Source organism: Podarcis pityusensis (assembly GCF_964106645.2).
Source record: "Podarcis pityusensis genome assembly, chromosome: 2".
In the NCBI taxonomy this organism is placed as follows: domain Eukaryota; kingdom Metazoa; phylum Chordata; class Lepidosauria; order Squamata; family Lacertidae; genus Podarcis; species Podarcis pityusensis.
In genome coordinates this window covers 123,983,643-124,010,610 of record NC_138029.1, presented here as the reverse complement: position 1 = coordinate 124,010,610, position 26,968 = coordinate 123,983,643, and the positions used below count along the sequence as shown (strand labels likewise).

General features: G+C 44.0%; 1 protein-coding gene across 1 annotated transcript; it reads right to left on the bottom strand.

Annotated features, from left to right (window-relative positions):
• Nucleotides 1–4,588: 4,588 nt before the first annotated feature.
• LOC308469553 (uncharacterized protein) lies at nt 4,589–24,985 on the bottom strand. The gene is made up of 3 exons (XM_080992176.1): nt 24,803–24,985; nt 8,008–8,181; nt 4,589–6,527 (listed from the first exon to the last, which is right to left on the bottom strand). Exons 2-3 carry the CDS (start codon nt 8,138–8,140, stop codon nt 4,747–4,749), a joined length of 1,914 nt encoding a protein of 637 aa, XP_080848302.1. The 5' UTR covers nt 8,141–8,181; nt 24,803–24,985; the 3' UTR covers nt 4,589–4,746.
• Nucleotides 24,986–26,968: the final 1,983 nt, after the last annotated feature.

Genomic DNA, 26,968 nt, shown 5'->3' with positions numbered 1-26,968 from the left:
CAAAGTCATTTAAGTAATAGAGAATATAGGTAACCAATATTGGTTAAAAATTGGAGGGCTATACAACAAAATTTCCAAAGTCCAAGAGACAGGAAACAGGAGTTTAGAAGAGCCAATAGAGGAACTATACAAACAAATGAACAGACAACCCAACTTATTCAAAAGATGTGGAGTAAGGAAGAACAAGTTAGCAAAGCAACGGTTGAAAGGATAATGAAAGGAAAAGATGAGATTAAAGTAAGCAAATTTTGAGAACTGAAATTAAAATTCACGCTGGAAGAATGGCAGATGCAACTGATAGACTATATGGAACTGGCAGAAATGACTGGCAGAATCCGGGACCTGGGAGAAGAGACAGTGGAAGAGGACTGGAAAAAGTTCAAGGACTATTTGCAAAAGTATTGTAAATTGTATGAATGTTAAGATGATGCAGGATAGGAAATAATCTGGCATTAGTAAATTTGTGGAAAGATGTACGAAAATAAGCTAACCATAAGAACAAGGTTGAAATTTTGATTAACAGCAGGTTAAACTTAAATATTTAAATATTTGAAAACAAAGTTCAAAATTGGAGATATAAATCTCTGAAAATTACACTATAAGATTTGAAAGAAGGTGAAGTACTGCTGAATATAATGTTATAAATGGGAACGCAGGAAAGGGAGATGTGAGGAAGTCCGAAACGAAGGTTTATGGAAGTTTGGTTTAATGGAAAGTAATTATGCTGTATTTTATTTGTTTTGTGTTTGTTTTCTCTGTTTCTTCTTTTTTCTTTCTTTAAGTTGGTGATGGTGTTTTATATGTTGGGTGATGTATTGTTTAAAACCTTTAATAAATATCTTTTTAAAAAAAGAGAGAACTGAAATTAAAATTCTTTCTAAAATGATACATTTTTAATTTTTTTATTAAATTTATTTAACATAATTATTACAAAATACAAGCAAAATACAAGCAAAATACAAGCAAAATACATACAAATACATACATACATACGTTTTTTCAGATAAGCAAACATATATAAAAAAAGAAAAAAAGGAAAAGGAAGAAAAGAAAAAGAAAAAATGGAAGAACTTCTTCCAAATTTATTCTACAAATATCTCAATAATAAAATTACACTGCACTTCATATATCCATTTAAAGCAAATTTTTATGTTATTCCGTATTTTCCCCATACAATCTCATACAAATATTCTTTTTTTTTTTTTTTAAAGCAATTTATTGGGTTTTACAATAGAAGTAAACATAATAAACAATATAACATTTGTCTTAACATAGTTTCACATTTTCTTTGGACTTCCTCACATCTCCCGCTCCCACTTTCATCGTTATAACATTTTGTCAGCAATTTATCATCTTATTTAAATTCTTATATCCCTTCTATATTTCATAATCTTATAATTCTCGAAAGGAGTTAAATTTTCACAGTCTTACTTATTTTCTTAAAAACTTCTAAATTTAGTGGTGCTCAGTTATTTTAGTCTAGCATCTTATTTAGCATTCACTCAAATTACAATGCTTTTGTAAATAATTCTTAAATTTCTTCCAATCCTCCTCAATCTTCTCTTCTCCCAGGTCACGAATTCTGCCGGTCATTTCAGCCAGTTCCATGTAGTCTATCAGTTGCATCTGCCATTCTTCCAGTGTGGGTAGATCTTGAGTTTTCCAGTGTTTTGCGAGAAGTATCCTTGCTGCTGTTGTTGCATACATAAAAAATGTCTGGTCCTTCTTTGCCACCCCTTGGCCGACAATACCCAAAAGGAAAGCCTCTGGTTTCTTAGTGAAGGTATATTTAAATACCTTTTTCAATTCATTATAAATCATTTCCCAGAACGCCTTCACTTTAGGGCAAGTCCACCAGAGGTGGAAGAACGTTCCCAATCTCATACAAATATTCTAATCAATGTTTTCTGAATCTTTCATAAATCTATTTTAACACAATCAATATCTTACACTTAATCCTTGTCTATAATCATTTTAACATTTCCATTGTTTCTACATTATATTCACATGATTTATTCAGCCATTCTTTGGTTGGAACGTAATTCCCTTTCCTATTATTGGCTATTAAGAGGCTATTGAGAGCCAGTGTGGTGTAGTGGTTAAGAACTGTTGAAAAATCCAAAACAAGAGAGTATAATCCAGAATATTAAAACAAAGGTATTTTGAATCGGCAAATAAACCCGGTAGAATGTTGTCCTGGTTAACAAAGGAGAAACAAGCGGATAGGGTTATAAATAAGATTATTGAACAAGGAAAATAAATTACAGACCCGGATCAAATAAAAATGATGTTTAGGAATTTTTATAAAAAATTATGCGAGTTGGAAGACAAATATGAGAATAAAATTAAAGAGTATGTAAGAGAAAACAAAATCCCTGAAATAGATGGCAAGGAATTTAGTAATTTAAACTCGTGCATAAGCTCAGAAGAAAGAAGAGAGGTGATAAGGAAAATGGAAACTGGGAAATCACCAGGCCCAGACGGAACACCGATTACAAATTACAAGAAACTAGAAGAAGTAATAATCCCTAGACTTAAAAAGATCATGAATGAGATAATGGAAGAAGGGAAAATTCCTGACTCTTGGCGTGAAGCGTGGATAACCTTATTACCAAAACAAGGAACGGACCCAAATATTATAAAGAACTACAGGCCAATTTCACTATTGAATATTGATTACAAAATTTCCGCAGGTGTGTTAGCAAACAGATTGAAAAAATGCTTGAACAGAGTAATAAGCAAGGGCCAGAATGGCTTCTTACCGCGGAGACAGATAAAAAATAATACAAGAATAGTGATTGATCTTCTAGAATATATTGATATGAAACCTAGAAAGATGGTGGCAATGCTACTGGTAGATGCGGAGAAAACCTTCGACAGTGTGGCCTGGAATTTTCTGGTCCACACTGCGGAAAGTTTGAAACTTGGGAACAAAATTTTGAATGGTATTAAAGTGATATATGAAAACCAGAAAGCTAAGTTCATAATTAAGGTAAAGGTACCCCTGCCCGTACGAGCCAGTCTTGACAGACTCTAGGGTTGTGCGCTCATCTCACTCTAGAGGCCGGGAGCCAGCGCTGGCCGCAGACACTTCCGGGTCACGTGGCCAGCGTGACGAAGCTGCTCTGGCGAACCGGCACCAGAGCAGCACACGGAACGCCGTTTACCTTCCCGCTATAAAGCGGTACCTATTTATCTACTTGCACTTAAGGGTGCTTTCGAACTGCTAGGTGGGCAGGAGGTGGGACCGAATGACGGGAGCTCGCCCCGCTGCGGGGATTCGAACCGCCAACCATGCTATCAGCAAGTCCTAGGCGCTGAGGTTTTACCCACAGCGCCACCCGCGTCCCTAAGTTCATAATTAACAATGAAATAACTGAATAATTCCAAATTGAAAGAGGCACCAGACAAGGATGCCCTCTAGCCCCACTTTTGTTTATTATGACCCTGGAAACACTCCTAATAGCGATAAGAAAGGACCCAAAAATCAAGGGGATTAGTTTAGGTAATAGACAATATAAACTTAAAGCGTTTGTGGACGATGTAATCATTACTACAGAAAACCCAGAAGAAAGTATACAAGAAGCACTAAAGAAATTGTTTGAATATGGAGGAGTATCAGGCTTTAAGTTAAATAAAGAAAAATCTAAATTATTAACGAAAAATATGGGGGTAAAGGAACAGGAAGAATTGGAAAGAGTAACAGGCCTTAAAATTACCGCAAAAGTGAAGTATTTGGGGATATGGATCTTGAATAAAAATAGCAATTTGTACAAGGATAACTATGTGAAGAAGTGGAAGGAAATAAAAGGACATCGAAATAAATGGAATAAATTGAATTTGTCTTTATGGGGAAGGATATCCTTGATAAAAATGTCAATTCTACCAAAAATGCTCTTTCTTTTCCAGACGATCCCAATAATTATCGGGACAAAATGTTTTAAAGGTTGGCAAAGGGATCTTTCTAATTTTAGCTGGCAAGGTAAGAAGCCAAGAGTAAGGTTCAAAGTACTGATGGAGCCTAGAGAAAAGGGCGGGTTCACAGTCCCAAACCTCAAGCAGTATTTTGAGGCTGCATGCATGACATGGCTGAAAGATTGGATGTTTCTGACAGATACCGAAATCTTAGACCTGGAGGGCTGGGGAAAAGTTTTCGGGTGGCATGGCTACCTGGGTCACGATAAAATAAAAGCACATAGAGGATTCACTAATCATTTGGTGAGAAAGGCCCTATTTGAAGTTTGGGAAAGAAATAAAACAATAGTAACTGCCAAAACTCCCTGGTGGCTATCACCTATAGAGTCATCAGCCTTGCATAGAAGCAATATGAAAGATAGCTGGCTAACATATAGGGAACTTGTAGAAGAGATAAAAGATTGCCCAATAGTAAAGAAATTTTGAAGAATTAAAGGAGAGGGGTGTGAATTGGTTAGAATATTTCCAATTAAAAACAATATTTGAGAAGGATAGTAAGCTTACGGGGTTTGATAAAAAAATCTCAGTTTGGAAAAAAGAAATTTTATATAAATATTATGTTGTTGTGTGGAAAATGCTAATAATTTTTTTTTTAAAGATTCTGAATCTACCATTCTATTATTCACCCTGCTGTTAGTTCTTGAAATTGACTTTTTTACAAGTGAAATTTTATCCACATTCCATGCGCTGATATGCTTTCAACCCTGTATGAATTATTTGGTGGGCCAAGAGAGTGGCACTCTGACTGAAGCTTTTCCCACATTCCAAACACTAAGTAGTTTTCTCTCTGGTATGAATTCTGTGATGCAAAGCGAGACTGCGGCTGTGACTGAAGCTCTTCCCACATTCGAAGCACTGATATGGTTTCTCCCCTGTATGAATTCTTTGATGGGAAGTGAGATGTTTTCTGTGAATGAAGCTCTTCCCACATTCCATGCACTGAAAGGGTTTCTCCCCTGTATGAATTACTTGATGAGAAATGAGACTCTGCCTGTGACTGAAGCTCTTTCCACATTCCAAACACTGATAGGGTTTCTCCCCTGTATGAATTCTTTGATGGGTAGTGAGATTTACCTTCAGGCGGAAGCATTTTCCACAGTCTAAGCAGTGAAAGGGTTTCTGCCCTGTATGAATTCTTTGATGGGAAGTCAGACCGCTGCGTTGACTGAAGCTCTTTCCACAGTCTAAGCAGTGATAGGGTTTCTCCCCTGTATGAATTCTTCGATGAGAAGTGAGACTTTCCGTCAGACGGAAGCATTTTCCACAGTCTAAGCACTGAAAGGGTTTCTGCCCTGTATGAATTCTTTGATGGGAAGTGAGCTTTGTGCTGCAACTGAAGCTCTTCCCACATTCCAAGCACTGAAAGGGTTTTTCCCCTGTATGGATTCTTTTATGGATTATGAGATGGGGGCTTTGACTGAAGCTCTTCCCACATTCCAAGCACTGAAAGGGTTTCTGCCCTGTATGAATTCTTTGATGGGAAGTGAGATGGTTTCTGTGACTGAAACTCTTTCCACAATCGAAGCACTGATATGGTTTTTCCCCTGTATGAATTCTGTGATGAGAAGTGAGCTCACCACTCTGACGAAAGCTCTTTCCACAATCCAAGCACTGATACGGTTTTTCCCCTGTATGAATTTTGTGATGGGAAGTGAGCTCACCACTCTGACGAAAACTCTTTCCACAATCCAAGCACTGATATGGTTTTTCCCCTGTATGAATTCTGTGATGGGAAGTGAGTTCACCACTCTGGCTGAAGCTCTTTCCACAATCCAAGCACTGATATGGTTTTTCCCCTGTATGAATTCTGTGATGGGAAGTGAGATAACCACTATGACGAAAGCTCTTTCCACAATCCAAGCACTGATATGGTTTCTCCCCTGTATGAATTCTTTGATGGGTAGTGAGATGTTCCTTCCGACGGAAGCATTTTCCACAGTCTAAGCAGTGATAGGGTTTCTGTCCTGTATGAATTCTGTGATGGGAAGTGAGATGACCACTATAACGAAAGCTCTTTCCACATTCCAAGCATTGATAAGGTTTCTCCTCTGTATGAACTTTTTGATGGGAAGTGAGATACCCACTCTGACTGAAGCTCTTTCCACATTCCAAGCACTGAAAGGGTTTCTGCCCTGAATGAGTTCTTTGATGGGAAGTAAGATTGGGTCTGTGACTGAAGCTCTTTCCGCATTCCAAGCACTGATAGGGTTTCTCCCCGGTATGAATTCTTTGATGGGAAGTGAGATTTTCCTTCAGACGGAAGCATTTTCCACAGTCTAAGCAGTGATACGGCTTCTCGCCTGTATGAATTGTTTGATGGGAAGTGAGACTGTCCTTTCGACTGAAGCTCTTCCCACATTCCAAGCACTGATAGGGTTTCTCCCCAGTGGGAGAAGTGAGGCTATTCCTTCGAATTAAGCTCTTTGTTTGATGGGAGGTGGACGGGGAGCTCTGATGGATGTTGTCTCCACACTTTGAATATTTGTCGGACTTCTCCGCTATGTGGATTCGGTTGTGGTTCCTCTTGTTCTTCTCCTCCAATTCATCACCATCTGCAATGAAGAGAGTAGCTAATTAGAGCCTCAGGAAGAAATGGACCTCCACATTATTGAACAAAGTTAATGAATGCTTGTGATAGAGGAAGAACTGAAGAGAGTTAGATGTGAGTCCTTACTAGAGTTTTCACTGCCTTTGTTGGCTGGAATTGCTTGGCTTTTATCCGAGATAGATTTTATTTGGCTCAATCCTGGAATCCACCCCATATGCAAGGTCAGTCATCTCTGGTCAATCAAATGCAGACAGAAGTAAAAGAAAAAAACCCCAAACCTGACAGAAGTTACTTCAACTTCCCTAAAAACTCTCAAGCTGGCATTTAAGAAGGCCTGGGCAGTTCAGGCAAGCCTGGTCATTGTTTAAAAAGGCATGACTAGACAAAGAATATTCACAGAGAAACCAGTTGCTATCCCTCCATTCAGGGCTCACGGTGTGGATGTTAGAATCCCAGATGCTGTTGGTCTCCATCCAAATAGTGAAGGTTCATCACATAGAGTTATGTATGGAATTTCAAAGCTGATCTTATGATCCAATGGGGAGCTTTACCGAGAGGGTGCCTGATTCCACGATTCCCCTCCTTGACTTCCTTATGCAGAGCTCTCTGGTCAGGATCCAGCAATCTCCATGCCTCAACAAACAGGAACATGTTCATTTGCACACTCCCCATCAGCATTTATCTCAATCTGGTTGGTCTCAATTTAAATTTATAAATCACTTTCTTCACTTGGAACCACCGTCCCATGTCCATGAGGAGATCAACTCTGTATTGTTTCATTGGTAGCAGTAAAGGAAAAATGACTATAACTCACACCTAATCTAAGCACAACAGTCACAAGAGCGCCTGACTAGGCATTCGGCTAGGAGATGTTGAATGTACTCTGTACTCTGTACTCTCCTATCTCTCCTTTCCCCCCCAATTTAAACCAATTCATGAACTCAGAACTCATAAACTGACCACTAATGATGAACCACTAATATTCCTGCAAATTTATTCTGCTATTTTTGAGAATCATATGAGAAGACTGAGAAGACTCAGTCTACATATTTGTATCATTTATTAGTCCTATATGATCATTGTTTTTAAAAGAAAATGAAAAGTTATTTCTAAAAGAAAAGAAAAAGGCGAAACACAGAGACCCCATCTGCAGTCAATCCTGAAATTAGGTCCAGGTAATTTAAAGAATCCTGGCTTCTAGTGCTGCACAATGGATCAGCGAGTTCTCTGTCATTGGTAGGACATTCAGAGCCCAGTACTGGCGCCAATACATCGCGGTGGCCGGGGAGCTGTGACTTTTTCCTGGCTCAAATTCCCTGCAGATGTCAAAGGCGCAGGAAGGCAGGGGGAGGAGCCCAAAAAGGTGCTCACCTTCTCAAACTCCATCCGCCTGCCTGCCTCATCCCACCCCCAAGCTGAGCAAGCCCCAGTACCTCTCCGGCCCCATCCATCCATGTCCCCATCTCCCCTTCCCTGGGACTCACCAGATATCTCGGAGGTCCCTGGGAGGGAACGCTCAGAGGCTGTGAGGAGGGATGCAGGAGACAACCTGACCAGGTCAACTGTCCATCTTCCCCCTTCCATCCTCGCTCGGTTTACAGATTCAGTCTCTTTCATCCTTCCTGAGGAGTCGAGAAGCCACCACAAGCTGCAGGGTCCTGGGAGAGAGGAAGAAACAAAGGGAGCCTCAGAGGCCCTGCAGGGATTCTCCTGCCCTAGATATTCCCCTGCTCCTAGAGAAGCACAAATGGGGCAGCCCCTTCCCAACACAAACCGCATTTGAAACATCTCCAGTGATTCCAACTTAAATCTGTTTGCACCTCACCCCACTTCGTAAGGCTGGCATGGTCTGCAAACTAGTGACCTGAGAATAGACCCCATTGATCTCAGTGGGGCTTATGGATAGAACTTGGTGCAAAAACCAGGCACCATCCTGTCCCCAAGCCTGAAAACTGCAGCCCCAGAGCATGGGCAGAAAATAGCCAAGTAGCTATTACATGTAGGTGCCCCCACGTCTCAGTGCAAGAGATGACTTGGCAGTTGAGCTGGCTGGGCCCCAAACCTCTTTCTGCTCCTCATTAGAGCTGCTGAGAGACCCTAGAAGGTTGGGAATAGGATCTGGCTCCTGCTGTTTCTTAGCCACCTCCTCATTTTCCTTATTCACGCAAAATGGAGTGATTTTTGGTTGTGCTTTCTTTAGAGAAGCTCTCTTTGGAGCAGGGCCCGTGGCACTTTTCTAACTTTAGTCTGCAGCAACTTCTGTGTCATTCACTTAGTGTTCTGCAGAATGCGGAGGCTAGACTGGTGACTGGGAGTGGCTTCTGGAACCATGTAAGACCGCTCCTAAAGGAACTACTTTCAAAGTGTTGGTGCTGACCTTTAAAGCCCTAAACGGCCTCTGCCCAGGATACCTGAAGGAGCATCTCCACCCCCATCGTTCAGCCTGGACCCTGAGGTCCACCACCAAGGACCTTCTGGTGGTTCCCTCAGTGCAAGAAGAGAAGTTAGAGGGAAGCAGGCTGAGGGCCTTCTTGGTAGTGGCACCCTCCCTGTGGAAGACGCTCCCATTAGTTGTCAAGGAGATGAGTTACTATGTAACCTTTAGAAGACACATGAAGGCAGCCCTGTATATTATATGTGTTGGAAGCTGCCCTGAGTGTCTGGGGAAGCGCAGTCAGATGGGTAGCAGGTAAATATTTTTGTTGTTGTTGTTATTATTATTATTATTATTCACACAGGATGCTGATGACATGGCTGCTTCACCCCAGTGCCTTGCCAGGGCAGGAGGGGCATGAGTCTTCCTAAAAATGTTGAGCTGAGCAAGCCTGGATGCAGCTCCTGCTCCCAAGACTGGCACATGCCAGTCTGTGCACTGGCTCAGCTGGGAGGGGGCAGATGTTTAGCTGCTGATCCATCACAAGGTTGGAAACCAGATCTCACCCGGCCCTAGGGACTCCTCCCAAGAATCCTGGGAGCCAGAATTGGTTCAGGACCCTGAGAGGTGCAAGGAGACAGCTTCAGCCCTGCTGCCCAAAGACTGCAATTCTCAGGGTGGTCACCAATCCGCCCTTCTTGCCAGGGAACTCTGGGAATTGTATTTGGGTAGATGGTGGGAGAGGGTCTCCCCTCCAGTCTCCACACTTGGGGGGGGGGCTGTATCTCCCCACTCCACAGGGCTTCTCCTTCCTCGGATTCCTCGGATGCTTCTCTGTATTATGAGATGCGACCCTTCCCCTCAATCTGAAGGGGGCTTATTTGCATGCCCTCTTTTTGTTCCCCCAAAAAGGACTCCTCCCCAACAAGGAAGGCAGCATCTTGATCCAAAGGAAGAAGAGAGTTGCAGACCTGCTGGACACTCAGCCCCTCCCTGGCTTGGCAGAGAGGAATTGGGGGCAGGACCCTCTGCTCCCTGAATTGGGGGTCTCCCCCCCCCCACGCATGAGCCGAACGGGGGGGGTCTGCCTCCCCCCTTGCAGCCCTGGGACCCCCTTCTCCCCGCTGCACCCCAAGGGGGAAGAGAGAAGAGACTCACCAGATTCCAGGAGGGGCAGCCTCCTCTTTGCTCGCAGGAAGGGACTGGGCAGGGAGGGGCTTCTGCTCTGGAGGACCTTGCCCTCCCCCGCCCTCCCCTTCCTGTCCTCTCTGGGAATCCCGCTCTGCTCCTTTTAACCCTTGGCAAGCCGAGGGCTCCGAGACCGCCCCTCCCTCTCCCTGCCTGCTTCTGCGCTCTAGGTCCATCTGGGCCAAGGACTCTGCATCAAGGGCCCCTGGGGGTGCAGGGCAGGGGAGCATCTCTTGGCCCCCCAGGGAAAGAGAAACGTGTGGGGGGCGGAGACTTCCAAGGAGACCATGCAGGTCCCCAACTTCGCAGCCGGATCCCACGTACCCTGCCGGTGGGTCCCAGGGAAGGCGCTTCCAGGAAAGGCCCTTTCAAAGTAGGGATCCAGATGCACACGGCAGAATGGTAACGGGGAACCCCCACCTCCCTTGTAGTTCATCTGCATAAGATGGGGGGGGGGCTGACAGCGGAGACGAGCGCCCCAACCCCACAGTCGCCTTTGACTGGACGTAAAGGTCCAGGATTCCTTTTCCTTTTGAATATCCCAGTGTTATTGTGCGTGGGGGGGGGGGTAATCTCTTGCAGGGGGAGGGGCTTCATCCTGCCATGCAAGCCCTGCAGGTGTTGGGTTCCCACTTTGCAGCTGGATTGCATAGATCCGGGGCCCAGTAAGGGCCCTTTTGGGGGGCCCCTCCCTTCCCCATCAATGCATCTTCATCTCTTTGTCCTCTCTGCCCAGGCGACTGTGGGGTTGGGGCGCTCGTCTCCGCTGTCAGGCCGAGGGGGCTGGCGTTTGTCCCCAGACAGCTTTTCCGGGTCACATGGCCCGCAGCACTAAACCGCTTCTGGCGCAATGGGGTACATTGGTGAAAACCAGAGTGCACAGAAATGCCACAACTGCTTGTACTGGTATGTTCTTGAAGGAAAAAGGTAAAAGGCGGATCTAGACGGATCCTCGTGAATTCATATGATTTTTTCATTCAAATTAAATAAAACCACCATGATACTGTAGACTATGTCTTACTCTGTAGACAGCATCAAAAAAATCACGCATCCACTATTTCGTGGGGCCGCAGGGGCGCAAAAACATGGTTAAAAAACACGGATCCTCATGTACCCTCATGATTTTTGCACAAGACCAGCCCAAAGTCACCATCAGTTCAAACATCATGGCCAGGGGCACAGCATCCACCACAAAAATCACGGATCCACGGCTTCCTGGCCATTCCGTGGCCCAAAAACGTGGTTTTGAAGCACGGATCCTCATGGATCCTCACGCTTTTTGCATTGGGTCAACCCAAACTCACCATCAAATCACACATCATGTCCAGGGGCACAGCCTACACCACATAAAACTCGGATCCACGCCTGCCTGGCCATGCCGTGGCCCAAAAACGTGGTTCCGAAGCATGGATCCTCATGGATCCTCATGATTTTTGCACAAGACCAGCCCAAAGTCACCATCAGATCAAACATCATGGCCAGGGGCACAGCCTGCACCACAAAAATCACGGATCCACGACTTCCTAGCAAATCCATGGCCCAAAAACTTGGTTTTGAATCACGGATCCTCATGGATCCTCACACTTTTCGCATTGGGCCAACCCAAACGCACCATTAGATCACACATCATGTCCAGGGGCATAGCCTGCGCCATGAAAATCACAGATCCACGGCTTCCTGGCCACTCCGTGGTCCAAAAACGTGGTTTTGAATCACGGATCCTCATGGATCCTCACGCTTTTCGCATTGGGCCAACCCATACTCACTGTCAGATCACATGTCATAGCCAGGGGCACAACCTGCACCACAAAAATCACAGTTCCACGGGTTCCTGGCCATACCGTGGCCCAAAAACGTGGTTTTGAAGCACGGATCCTCATGGATCCTCACACTTTTGCACTGGGCCACCCCTAAATCACTGTCAAATCACACTTCATGCCATGGGGCACAGCTTGCACCGCAAAAAAACTCGGATCCACGGCTTCCTGGCCATACCGTGGCCCAAAAACGTGGTTTTGAAGCATGGATCCTCATGGATCCTCACGCATTTTCCATTGGGCCAACCCAAACTCACCGTCAAATTACACATCATGGCCAGGGCCACAGCCCGCACCACAAAAAACTAGGATCCACGGCTCCCTGGCAACACCATGGACCAAAAACTTGGTTTTGAAGCACGGATCCTCATGGATCCTCACGCATTTTCCATTGGGCCAACCCAAACTCACCGTCAAATCACACATCATGGCCAGGGGCACAGCCCGCACCACAAAAAACTAGGGTCCACGGCTCCCTGGCAACACCATGGACCAAAAACGTGGTTTTGAAGCACGGATCCTCACGGATCATCACACTTTTTGCATTGGGGAACCCCAAATTCACCCTTTATTCAAATATCTTGTACATAACCACAGATCTGACCACAAACATCATGGATCTACTGCTTCATGACCCTGGCCAGATGCTACCCTGGATATATTGGCCAATTTTTAGGTGGGTGTGCTGGGATGGAGGAAATGGAGTCGGCTTAATCTCTATCCATTAAAGATGGGCGCCCAATGGCTGGGCCAGAATGATTTCAGTTCGGTTTGCCAGCTCCCAGCTCTTCATGGGGCGCAATAGTCACCTGTAGCTGCCATCAGGAGTCCCTTTTTGATCCTGGATGCTTCTGTCTCTATGGAGGCATTGGTCACAAATGTAGCCAAACTGGAATTTTTGAATCTATGTAAGGTTAGGCAATCGGTACTGTACCTGTCCCTTTCCAACCTAGCCATGGTGATCCATGCAGTAGTCACCTGCAGACTAGACTACTTTAACTTGCTGTACACCTGAGCCGGGGAGTGCAGGGTATAAATGTGATAGAGAGTGAGAGAGATGCAGGGCTACCCTTGAGACTGCTCCAGAAACTCCATATGGTCTAAAATGCAAATGCATGAGTTCTTACTTGGACTTTGTGGAGAGCCCACATTCAGTTGGTTGTTCATCAGCTGGATTGGCTCCAGGTGGAGTATCGAATCAGGTTCAATGTTTTGGTGCTAATCTTTAAAGCCCTAAACAGTCTGTGACCTTTCTTATCTGTGGGAATTATCTTCCAATACACCCCCCATGAGTGTGACACTCATCTAACAGCAACCTACTGGAGGTCCCTGGCCCAAAACATATCCAGCTGTCCTCAACCAGAGCCTTTTTGGTGGAACGCTTTGTCTAATGAGACCAGGGCTCAGTGCAATCTATCTCAGTTCTCTCACTTGTAATGGTGAATGGGCTTGCACATTCCTATGACCCTTGTGAGTGAAGCGGTTGGGAATCTTGTACTCCCAGCAGGGTCACCCAAGGCGGTAAGGTCAAAGAAAATTAAATATGCTCAGAGTCCTGTAGTGATTTCATGCTCTTTATTGCAGCTTGTAAAACAGTGACTGAATTTCCCCCCAAACCTCAGGCTTTTATATACATTATTTACACAATGAGTCCCGTCTGACTGGCTGATTCTGCTTCCCTCCTAGAGCCTGGTTGGTCTTTTCCTGCAAGCCAATCAGTTCTTGCATTCTAGGATCCTACTTGCCTATTGTTCTAGGATCCAAGCTTAGTACATAACAGGGAAGGAGCTAGACAAAGAATGATCCAAGAAGTCCTCAACGGCAGAACAGGCGGGTGATAACAAGCAGTGTGTTACAACGGCTCTGAAGGCGGATGAAGGCTGCAGCAGATAGGATCCACCAGTTCGTCGTGACTACTCAAGCCATCAGAACACAGCCCTACTGCGAAGACTGTGCGTTGGTCAGCGTGCACTGATCTACACACATAAAACAAATTCACGCACAGGCATCTTCCAAAAACCCAACCCAACTCCCCCAAACCCTCCCCCCATGGCGATCACTAAATGGCTACGGGGGCAGGAATGTGAAGCCCCTAGTCATGAACCGATACATGGGCGTTCAGTCGTTCTGACTCAAGGAATGAGGCAGTTGAGCAGCTCAGCAGCTGTATCCATGACTGAGCAGCCCTTTTTAGGATCCACTATGCTCACCCCGAAAAGGGGAAGGGGCTGGAAACGGTGCCCTAAACATAGTATGCCTCCCTTTTTCCCTGACTGGATTACCGCGCCCAGGTGGAATCTCTTTTCCCATAGTTTGAATCCATTATTCTGCATCCTAGTCTCTAGAACAGCAGAAAACAAGCTTGCTCCCTCTTCAACATGACATCCCTTCAAATATTTAAACATGGCTATCATGTCACTCCTTAATCTTCTCTTCTCTAGATTAAACAAATCCAGCTCCCTAAGTCTCTCCTCATAGGGCTTGGATTCCAGACCTTTTACATTTTGGTCACCCTCCTCTGGACATGCTCCAACTTGACAATATCCTTCTTCAACTGGACACAGTATTTCAGGTGTGGTCTGACCAACCAGAATAGTGTGGTGGCATTCCTTCACTTGATCTAGACACTATACTCCTATTGATGCAGCCCAGAATTGCATTGGCGTTCTTAGCTACCACATCACACTGTTGACTCATATTCAGCTTGTGGTTGAGTAAGACTCCCAGATCCCTTTCACTGGTACTGTTGTCAAGCCAAGTGTCCCCCACCTGTGCATTTCATTTTTTCTATCCAGGTGTAGTACCTTACATTTCTCCCTATGGAACTCCATATTGTTGGCTTTGGCCCAGCTCTCTAGGCTATTCAGGTCATTTTGAATTCTGACCCTGTCCTCTGGTGTATTAGCAACGCCTCCCAGTTTGCAGTCATTTGCAAATTTGATTAGCACGCCCTCTATTCCATCATCCAAATCATTTATAAAAACATTTAATAGCACCAGGCCCAGGACAGAACCTTGTGGAACCCCAATAGTCATTTTTTTCCAGGATGAAGGTGAGCCACTGATGAGCACTCTTTGGGTTCAGCCCGTCAACCAATTACAAATCCACCTAACAGTAGCTTTGTCTAGCCCACATTTTACTAGTATTTTTGCAATAATATCATGGGGGACCTTTTCAAAGGCCTTACTGAAGTCAAGGTAAGCTGGTACAAGGGAAAGCAGGATTGTAATTACCTTAAAAATTACTGATCACTTTGGATCAGCAGTCTCAACCTAACCCGCTATGTGGGGAGAGCCACGTGTTCCTTTGGAAGGCAAGTGGAATACAGTGTGATATACTGACAGCTGTTTTAAAAGATGTAACTGTAACTTAAAATCCAGTATCAGAAAAAAATAAAAATAGATGGTCCCTGTGTGGATAGTCATGTTTGCATGATGGGGTTCTAAAATCAGTCCTGAAAGTAGATTGAGAATGACTCATGCATAGCTTTTGCTCTGCCATTAACAAGGTGAGCTGAAGCAAATTCTTTTTTTTCTTTTTTCTTTTTTAGTAAATTTTTATTAGAATTTTTTAAAAAAGGTTACAGAAAAAAAGAAAAAATATAAGTCAAAACAGAACAATCAAAAAGGAAAAAGAAAGAACAATACATAAGAAAACAAATATCATCCAAGAACAAAAAAATAAAAATAAAATAAAGAGAAACAAGTCAAACCTTTACATCACTTGCTTTCATTCGCTTACTTCCTTGACCTCCTCACACCTCCCATTTTTGCATTCTAATTCAGTTAGATATTTCAGCAAATCCTTTCCAGCTTTGTTTTTATCTTAATAATTTATCTTAATATACTGTGATTTTACATTCTCTTTCACCAATTCATTTTTGCTTAATCCTTTATATCTTTTCTGCTAAAACCACATAGTTTTATTCCAACATCTTTCTAACATTCCTTAATTTTACAATATTTCTGAAAATAAACTTTAAATTTTTTCCAATCTTCTTCCACCGACTCTTCTCCTTGGTCTCGGATTCTGCCAGTCATCTCAGCCAGTTCCATGTCGTCCATCACCTTCATCTGCCATTCTTCCCGGGTGGGTAGATCTTGTGTTTTCCAATACTTTGTGATAAGTATTCTTGCTGCTGTTGTGGCTTCCCTTTGGGCTTAGCAATATTTCCTACAGCATTCTTGTTGAAGGGCATTGGAGAGTTAGGTGAGGGACACTTTTCTGTTTTTCCATCAAGCCCCCAGACAAGAATGCTACAGCATCAGCCCCAAACACTCAGTCTCATAACAAAAAATACTCAACAGGGTTAGGGCTGAGGGTAGGGGAAGTACAATCATGATCTTTCCAGTCCTCTAGAAGCTGACCCTTTTGGTCATTTTGGTCATGGAGCCAAATATCTGTCCCCAAATTTAAAGAGTCTAAACTCTGCATCCAAGAGTATTAAAAGAACTCCAGGTCATAGAATCAGAATCATAGAGTTGGAAGAGACCTGGCAGATGTGAAAACAAACTGGGCCAAAACAAGATGAATTTTAACAGGGAGAAATGTAAAGTATTGCACTTGGGCAAAAAAAAAATGAGAGGCACAAATACAAGATGGGTGACACCTGGCTTGAGAGCAGTACATGTGATCTAGGAGTCTTGGTTGACCACAAACTTGACATGAGCCAACAGTGTGATGCGGCAGCTAAAAAAGCCAATGCAATTCTGGGCTGCATCAATAGGAGTATAGCATCTAGATCAAGGGAAGTAATAGTGCCACTGTATTCTGCTCTGGTCAGACCTCACCTGGAGTACTGTGTCCAGTTCTGGGCACCACAGTTCAAGAAGGACACTGACAAACTGGAACGTGTCCAGAGGAGGGCAACCAAAATGGTCAAAGGCCTGGAAACTATGCCTTATGAGGAACGGGTAAGGGAGCTGGGCATGTTTAGCCTGGAGAAGAGGAGTTTAAGGGGTGATATGATAGCCATGTTCAAATATATAAAAGGATGTCACATAGAGGGAGAAAGGTTGTTTTCTGCTGCTCCAGAGAAGCGGACACGGAGCAATGGTTCCAAACTACAAGAAAAAAGATTCCACCTAAACATTAGGAAGAACTTCCTGAGAGTAAGAGCTGTTCGACAGTGGAATTTGCTGCCAAGGAGTGTGGTGGAGTCTCCTACTTTGGAGGTCTTTAAGCAAAGGCTTGACAACCATATGTCAGGAGTGCTCTGATGGTGTTTCCTGCTTGGCAGGGGGTTGGACTCGATGGCCCTTGTGGTCTCTTCCAACTCTATGATCCTATGATCCTATGATTCTATGATTTCATGACAATGGGTATAATTTAAAATTTAAAAATTGTATGAGAAAATTTAAAAATTGTAAGAACATAATATATGTATGTAAGAAATCCTAAACTCGAATAAAATAAAATAAATTTTAAATAAAGAAAGTAATGCAAAACAGATTAATCAATTCGACTTTTAAAAACAACTCCTAAAACAGCAATTTAACATGAATTTTACTATCTAACGAGAGCATTGATCCATAAAATGAAAGCAATAATCAATGTACTGTACTATAAAAGAAAGAAGGCAGTACTTTAGATTCAAATTAAAATTATTATTTTTTCTTACCTGCACTGATTGATAGACATTGTTTGGATGGGGGGCTTTTATACATTGCCGCAGTCACACAATCAATCAAAAACAGAGAACAAGCCACAGTCACAAAAACGAAAAAGCCAAATAAAAACGCAATTTATTTTAGCAAAAAAAAAAAAAAAAAAAAAAAAGAGCACCACATATAAGCTCCAAATATCATCTCAGAACACTGCAATTGGAAATGGAAGGCTTTGATTACAATGGGGGGGGGGGGGACACAAATTAGCAGGGCAACAGTGAAAACAGAAGCTCAGGAGCACGTTTGGCTTCCGAAGCAAAGTTCGCAAACTGGAACACTGACTTCCAGGTTTGCAGCATTCGAGTTCAAAGTTGTTCAGGAACTAAGCTGTTTGAGAACCGAGGTACCACTGTATATAGACATGGTTGCCATACATCCAGAATTGTAAGCAGCGTCTGGGCGGAAATTGCTGAAATGTCCGGGAAAATCTCGACATATGGCAGCCCATGTCGCAAGCGTAGATTTCGGCAAACGTCACTTGAAATAGATACGCCCCCCCACCCCCGTTCCTTCAAGCCCTCCTCAGAAGGCTTGGTTTCAGACCCTTGATAATCTTGATTGACTCCTCTGCATCATCTTCATGAAGTTTTCCCTTAGCATATATACAAGCTTTCAAACTGTGAGTTTTGTTCTGCAAATCCATTTTTTAAAATCTAACTTAAATGTTGCATTCAACTGATGGTAACTTGACCAGTCTCCCTCCCACCTAGAGGAAGAAGTTCCCTTTATAGGGACCCCACATACAATTAAGCAATACCACACAGCCCTAAACCTAACCTCCCAATACGTCAACCTCAACGGGTAAACTATTGGTCTGCTGTGTCAAAGTTTTACTGGACGTTTGGACAATATTGGTGAGAGCACAGGGAATCTCACAGTCACCACTTCCCCTGGAATAAGAATCACTTCCGTTCAAACCAGTAAGTATGTCTGTAATTATGACAATCTGACCAATGCCTAGATGACTTAAGCCCTATATCGGACTCCTCTTCATGGGTTTCCCCCCGAATATAGAGCATGGTCCAATCCCCTGGACATTCTCAGACTTACAGAAGTCCTTCTCAAGGTCATGAAGGAATCTGAAGAGGTGATTCAAGCAACACAAAAGGAGATTCCTCCTAAAGACCAGGAAGAACTTTCTGATAGTAAGAGACAACAGTGAAAAGGAACTCCCTCAGAAGAGAGAGGACTCTCCTTCATTGGAGGTATTTAAGAAGAAGTTGGATGGCCATTTGTCATGGATGCTTGAAATGACCTTTTTTCTGCATTGGCGGGGGTTGGACTAGATTCCGAATCTACCATTCCGAGTGAAATTTTCTCCACATTCCATGCGCTGATATGCTTTAAACCCTGTATGAATAATTTGGTGGGCCATGAGAGTTGCACTCTGACTGAAGCTCTTTCCGCATTCCAAGCACGGATAAGGTTTCTCCCCTGTATGGACTCTTTGATGGGAAGTGAGATTGTCCTTTCGACTGAAGCTCTTACCACATTCCAAGCACTGATATGGTTTCTCCCCTGTATGAATTCTTTGATGGGAAGTGAGGCTATTCCTTCGAATTAAGCTCTTTGTTTGATGGGAGGACTGGGAGCTCTGACGGATGTTCTCTCCACACTTTGAATATTTATCGGACTTCTCCGCTATGTCGATTCTGTTGTGGTTCCCCTTGTTCTTCCCTTCCAATTCATCACCATCTACAATGAAGAGAGTAGCTAATTAGAGCTTCAGGAAGAAACGGAGCTCCAGATTATTGAACAATGTTAATGGATGCTTGTGATAGAGGAAGAACTGAAGAGAGTTAGATGTGAGGCCTTACTATAGTTTTCACTGCCTTTTTTAGCTGGAATTTCTTGCCTTTTATCTGGGATAGATTTTGTTTGGCTCAGTCATGGAGTCCAATCCATGTTGAAGGTCAGTCATCTCTTTGGTCAACAAAATGCAGACAGAAGCAAAAGCAAAAATGAGACTTCCCTGTGTGGTGCGCTCAGTGGTGGGTCGAGGGAAGTGCTCTGATACAGTCGAGAAAGAGGAAGGACAGTTAAAAAGCATTCTGGGAATTAGGAACCGGGAAAGAAGACAAACCAAGGCTAGTAATAAAAGAAGGGAAAGTGCACAGCGCCATCTGGCAGACAATTTTAAAAGTGCAGGCAAAATGTGTTGATGTGCTCATCCTCTGTATTTGAAGCCGACTCCTCTATCTCTTCCATTATTAAATAGTGGGAATAATATTCATAACCTGACGGCTCCCAACAGTTTGAAATATTCCAGACTTGGAGGTTCTGGTCTTATTTAAAGACATCACCAGCCAAACCTGGGCCAAAGCATATTAACCTGTGTACATAAGAAAAAGAAATGGAAGGTCAAGATGTCTGAGAAGAAAATACAATCTAAAATAACTGTTACTGCCAGCTCCCAAGGTAGGAGACTTTCAATAGCAGAAACTGATCCCAATGCAGATTTGAAAGACTTGATAGTCAACATGAACAAAAATATAAATGATAAACCGGATTCAATGAACAGTAAGATTGAACAACATTTCAAAATAATAATAGATCTCCAAGGTCAGGTAAAAGACCTGACAATAAAAAATAAGTAGCTAGACAAAACAGTTCAGGAATTAAAAATCAAGACAAGAAGAAGTGTCCAAACGGATTCAGGATGAAAATAAAGACCTGAGGAAAAATCAGGAGATTATACCGGATGACATAACAGAGATAAAGAAGGCACAAGAGCAATTATTAGATCAGATTGCCGTCTAGGACATGTATCGGCATCAAATGGTTCTGCACTTCTGAGGAATTCCTGAATCCCAAAATGAACAAATTGAGAACAAAATAATCCAAGAGTTAGCAAAGTGGATGGGAGTACAGGAAGACGAATTATTAATGGATGTGGACAAAATATTTAGGATCAGATCAGAAAGATCAAACATGTACAAAGGCCCAGGAGATTACCTAGTGTTTATAAACTCAAGGCTACTGAAAGACAAAATATTTCAAAAAGAAGCCAATGTAAATTAGTAATCGAAGATGGAGAATGAATGAAAAAAATTTAAATGTTGAAAAGATTCTAGGTAAAGCACAGGAATTACTTAGAGAATTCTTCCAAATTAATAAAGAACAAGATACAGATAGTAGAATAATATGGGAGGTGAGCAAAGCTGGTATAAGAAGATTTTATATTCAACAAAATGTGATTCATAAAAGAAACAGAGAAAAGAAAATGTATCAAATTAGAAAAGAAATAGAAGAAAATGAGGAAATATTAGCCAAACATCCAAAACAAGATCAAGATAGAGCTAATGTCAAAAAGTATAGACCAATCTCTCTACTTAATGTGGATTACAAAATTTTTGCTAATATATTGGCCAAGAGGCTGAAGAAGGTCATGTCAGAATATATCCATAAGGTCCAGGCAGGTTTTCTGCCTGGAAGACATATGAAGGATAATATTAGGAATATAGCAGATATTCTGGAAAAGTTGGAAGCAAGAAAAAATTGTAAAGCAATGTTAATGTTTATTGATGCGGAGAAGGCCTTTGATAATGTATTTTGGAGTTTTATGACACATAATTTAGAAAGTATTAGGGTTGGTCAAGAGTTTTTAAACGGTATTAATGCGATCTATCAGGAACAAAAAGCTAAAATTATAGTAAATAATGTGGTATCAGAGAAAATTAGAATTGAGAAGGGTACCAGGCAAGGGTGCCCACTTTCCCCTCTGCTCTTTATTTCGGTCCTGGAGGTCTTGTTAAGTATGTTAAGGAAAGATGAACAAATTAAAGGTATAGTAGTAGGATCCAAACAGTATAAATTAAAAGCCTTTGCAGATGACTTGGTGTTGACATTACAAGATCCGGACTCCAGTGCAGTAAAAGGACTGGAGACAATACAGGAGTTCAGACAGGTAGCAGGATTTAAGTTAAATAAGAGCAAAATTAAAGTATTAGAGAAAAATCTGGACAATGAGGAAAGGAAATTAGTACAAGAAAAGACAGGCCTACTTTTTGTGAAAAAAGTTAAATATCTGGGGGTTAATTTGTCAGTGAAAAATTTGAATTTATACAAAGATAACTACGAGAAATTATGGAATGAAATCAAGAGAGATTTAGCGATTTGGTCAAATTTAAAATTGTCATTAATGGGCCGGATTTCTGTGGTTCAGATGAATGTATTGCCAAAGATGTTTCTTTTTGTTTCAAGCCCTCCCAATTATTCACAATGTGAAATGTTTTAAAGAATGGCAGAAAGCTTAATCTAGATTTATCTGGCAGGGGGGGAAACCCAGAATTAAGTATAAATTACTAATGGACTCAAAAGAAAAAGGGGGATTCTCCCTGCCAGATTTGAAGATTTATTTTGAGGCTGCAGCTCTCTGCTGGGTTAAGGAATGGAGACAACTGGATGATGCTGATGTTTTAGACTTGGGGGGATTTGGCAATGTGTTTGGATGGCATGCTTCTCTATGGTATGACAAGGTAAAGGCCCATAACGGTTTTAAAAATAATGTAATTAGAAAATCTCTATATAATGTTTGGCTAAAATACAAAGATCTCTTAGAGAGGAAAACACCCAGATGGCTTTCACCAATGGAGGAAAAGGCCCCCAAAAAGTGAAATATGGAAACCAAGTGGTTGAGATACGCTGATCTGTTACTGGAAGATAAAGAAGGATATAAATTAAAACCATTTGATCAAATTAAAGATAAAATAAATTGGCTACATTATCACCAGATTAATGAACTGTAAAAATTAGATAAGAAAAATGGTTTTGCTTCTGAAAAAAATAAGTTGGAAATGGAGTTGTTGGACTCTAAAGTTAAAAAATTTGTCTAAAATGTATAATTTATTGTTGGAATGGCATACAAAGGATGAACAAGTTAAATCTGTGATGATAGACTGGGCAAGAGATTTGGAACACAACATAATGTTTGAAGATTGGGAGAGGTTATGGAGGAAAGGGGTCAAGTTCACTGCATGTACGGTGTTAAAGGAAAATATAATGAAAATGATGTATAGATGGTACTTAACTCCTGTAAAATTTGCAAAGATATATCACAATAGTGATAACTTATGTTGGAAATGTAAAGAAAAAGAAGGTACTTTTTATCATATGTGGTGGACCTGCCCCAAGGTGAAAGACTTCTGGGAGAACATTTATAATGAATTGGGGGAAAAGTTGAAATATACATTTATTAAGAAACCAGAGGCCATTCCTCTTGGAATAACAGGATTGGAACTGCCCAAGAAAGATGTTAGACCGTTTTTGTATGCCACAATTGCTGCTAGAATTTTGTTGAGCAAGCCCCAGTACCTCTCCAGCCCCATCCATCCATGTCCCCATCTCCCCTCCCCTGGGACTCACCAGATCTCTCGGAAGTCCCTGGGAGGGAACGCTCAGAGGCTGTGAGGAGGGATGCAGGAGACAACCTGACCAGGTCAACTGTCCATCTTCCCCCTTCCATCCTTACGAGCTTTGCAGGATCCGTCTCTTTCATCCTTCCTGAGGAGTCGAGGAGCCACCACAAGCTGCAGGGCCCTGGGAGAGAGGAAGAAGCAAAGGAAGCCTCAGAGGCCCTGCAAGGATTCTCCTGCCCTAGATATTCCCCTGCTCCTGGAGAAGCACAAATGGGGCAGCCCCTTCCCAACAGAAACCCCATTTGAAACATCTCCAGTGATTCCCATTCAATGTGTTTGCACCTCACCCCACTTCATTAGAGCTGCTGAGAGACCCTAGAAGGTTGGGAATAGGATCTGGCTCCTGCTGTTTCTTAGCCACCTCCTCATTTTCCTTATTCACGCAAAATGGAATGACTTTTTGGTTGTGCTTTCTTTAGAGAAGCTCTCTTTGGAGCAGGGCCCGTGGCACTCAGGGAGAGACCAGAAATTTTGTAACCACTCCAGGTCAACACCATCTTTACCCTTAATTCCATATCATGTTTCATTATACCATTTGTAGCAATTAAAGCTTTTCTAACTTTAGTCTGCAGCAACTTCTGTGTCATTCACTTATTGTTCTGCAGAATGTGGAGGCTAAACTGGTGACTGCTGCTGGAACCATGTAAGACCGCTCCTAAAGGATTTACTTTGAAAGTGTTGGTGCTGACCTTTAAAGCCCTGAATGGCCTCGGCCCAGGATACCCGAAGGAGCATCTCCACCCCCATCGTTCAGCCTGGACACTGAGGTCCACCACCAAGGGCCTTCTGGTGGTTCCCTCAGTGAAAGAAGAGAAGTTGCAGGGAAGCAGGCTGAGGGCCTTCTTGGAAGTGGCGCCCTCCCTGTGGAACACGCTCCCATCAGATGTCAAGGAGATGAGTAACTATGTAACCTTTAGAAGACACCTGAAGGCAGCCCTGTATATTCTATGTGCTGGAAGCTGCCCTGAGTGTCTGGTGAAACCCAGTCAGATGGGTGGCAGGTAAATATTATTATTATTGTTATTGTTATTATTATTATTCACACAGGATGTTGATGGCGGTGGCAGCTTCACCCCAGTGCCTTGCCAGGGCAGGAGGGGCTTGGTCTTCCTAAAAATATTGAGCTGAGCAAGGCTGGATGCAGCTCCTGCTCCCAAGAGTGGCACATGCCAGTCTGTGCACTTGCTCTGCTGGGAGGGGGCAGATGTTTAATAAGGTTGGAAACCAGATCTCCCCGGCCCTAGGGACTCCTCCCAAGAATCCTGGGAGCCAGAATTGGTTCAGGACCCTGAGAGTTGCAAGGAGACAGCTTCAGCCCTGCTGTCCAAAGACTGCAATTCCCAGAGTGGTCACCAATGCACCCTTCTTGCCAGGGAACTCTGGGAATTGTATTTGGGTAGAGGGTGGGAGAGGGCCTCCCCTCCAGTCTCCACACTTGGGGGGGCTGTATCTCCCCACTCCACAGGGCTTCTCCTTCCTCGGAGTCCTCGGATGCTTCTCTGTGTTATGAAATGCGACTTTCCCCTCAATCTGAAGGGGGCTTATTTGCATGCCCCCCTTTTGTTGCCCCAAAGACTCCTCCCCCAAAAAGGAAGGCAGCATCTTGATCCAAAGGAAGAACAGAGTTGCAGACCTGCTGGACACTCAGCCCCTCCCTGGCTTGGCAGAGAGGAACTGGGGGCAGGACCCTCTGCTCCCTGACTTGGGGGTCTCCCCCCCCATGCATGAGCTGGACGGGGGGCCGTGCCTCCTCCCTTGCAGCCCTGGGACCCCCTTCTCCCCGCTGCACCCCAAGGGGGAAGAGAGAAGAGACTCACCAGATTTCAGGAGGGGCGCCGAGGAAGTTTTTGCAAAGCAGAGAGAACAAAGCAGCCTCCTCTTTGCTGGCAGGAAGGGACTGGGCAGGGAGGGGCTTCTGCTCGGGAGGACCTTGCCCTCCCCCGCCCTCCCCTTCCTGTCCTCTCTAGGAATCCCGCTCTGCTCCTTTTAACCCTTGGCAAGCCGAGGGCACCGAGACCGCCCCTCCCTCTCCCTGCCTGCTTCTGCGCTCTAGCGGCTGCCCTTCCTTCTCCATTCGGGCCAAGGACTCTGCATCAAGGCCCCCCCCCCCCCATCTTATACACAGTGACTGCAAGGGAGGTGGGTGTTCCCGGGTACCATTCTGCCGTGTGCATCTGGATCCCTACTTTGAAATGACTAAATAAGTGAATGTTAAAGGGCCTCTCCTGGAAGCGCCACTGGCAGGGTACGTGGGATCCGGCTGCGAAGTTGGGGACCTGCAGGGTTTCCTCGGAAGTCTCCCCCCCCCTCCCTGGGACCCACCAGCAGGGTACATCCTGGAAGTCTCCCCCCCCCCACCCGTTTCTCTTTTCCTGGGGGGCCAAGAGATGCTCCCCTGCCCTGCACCCCCAGGGGCCCCTTTGGGGAAACTGCAATGCGATGCCCACCAAAGGGAAGGCGAAGGTGAAGGACCCCTGGACCTTTGACCGCAGACAGCTCCCCCCCCCTTTCTTCCCCCACAACAAACATAACCACAGTTTTGAAAATCCTCCATACTCTGGGGATGTGCAGATTTCTGTAAACCAGAGGCAGGGAAGAAGTGGCCAAAGAACCACCTTGCAGAAAAGGGGCCTTGTGGGCTGAGGTGCAGGATCCCTGAGGATCCAGTACAGGAAGAACTGAACAGGGGAGAATTGCCCCCCCCCCCATCATAGAGGGGTGGTGGTACCCCCGCCTGACTCGCAGAAATAGACTCCCGGAGGAGCAAGCAAGGGAGGTGGATGGGCAGAGAGGACAAAGAGATGAAGATGCAGTGATGGGGAAGGGAGGGTGCCCCAAAAAGGGTCCTTACTGGGCCCCAGATCTATGCAATCCAGCTGCAAAGCGGGAACCCAACACCTGCAGGGCTTGCCTGGCAGGATGAAGCCCCTCCCCCCCAGGAGATTACCCTCCCCCCACGCACAATAACACTGGAACATTCAAAAGGTAAAGGACCCCCTGGATGTTTACGTCCAGTCAAAGGCGACTGTGGGGTTGGGGTGCTCGTCTCCGCTGTCAGGCCGAGGGGGCTGGCCTTTGTCCACAGACAGATTTTTCCGGGTCACGTGGCCAGGAGGACTAAACCGCTTCTGGACTAAAACTCATAGGGGGCAAGGTCCCGTTGCCCCCCCCCCAAGTTGATTGACATTAAAATGGTGAGGGGTGTGTGGCATCATCTCATCCAATAGACTGGGAGGAAGAGGGTGTGGGGAGGGAAGCCCAGCCAAGCATTGCCAGGGGACGGTTGGGGGCGCTGGCAGAGAATTTCCTGGAGGGGCTCCAGAGCTGCCAGCCGGGGGTGTCCTATTCCCACTGCACCCCTTTCCTCCAGGGAGGTTGGATTCATGGAATCCTAGGAAATGTCAGAGCCAGCCAGCCAAAATCACAGAGAGCATGTGCTGAAGCTAACTCTTTATTAGCAGAAACAAGGACTGCTGCAGGGAGCCAGGAATAGTCAGCACTCAACTCTTCTCAGTAGTTGCAGAGATCCGGGCGGAAGAATTTCAATGGTCTTACATCCGACCTTAAACAATATAGGTTATCTAGGCTGGCTAGAGAGCAAGGAGCCGATATAATGTGTCTTCAAGAAACCCATAAACCAAAAAAAAAGACAAGAAGCCTTATTTAATAATTTAATGATTCAGCTTGGGAGGTATTAGCAGAAGCAAGAAGTAAAGCGAAAGCAAGAGGGGTAGCAGTCCTGGCAAATAGGAGAATAGATATTAAGATGACAGAAATGGAGTTAGACAAGGAAGGTAGATTTATGCTGCTTAAAGGTAAACTGGAAAATGAAGTGCTAACAATAGTGAACATTTATGCTCCAAATAAAGGACAGAATAAATTCCTAAATAAAGGACTTTTAAAAATTTACCAGTTCTCAGAGGGCAAAATTATTATAGCAGGCGATTTGAATATGGATATCACAAAAATTAAAACAATTCATT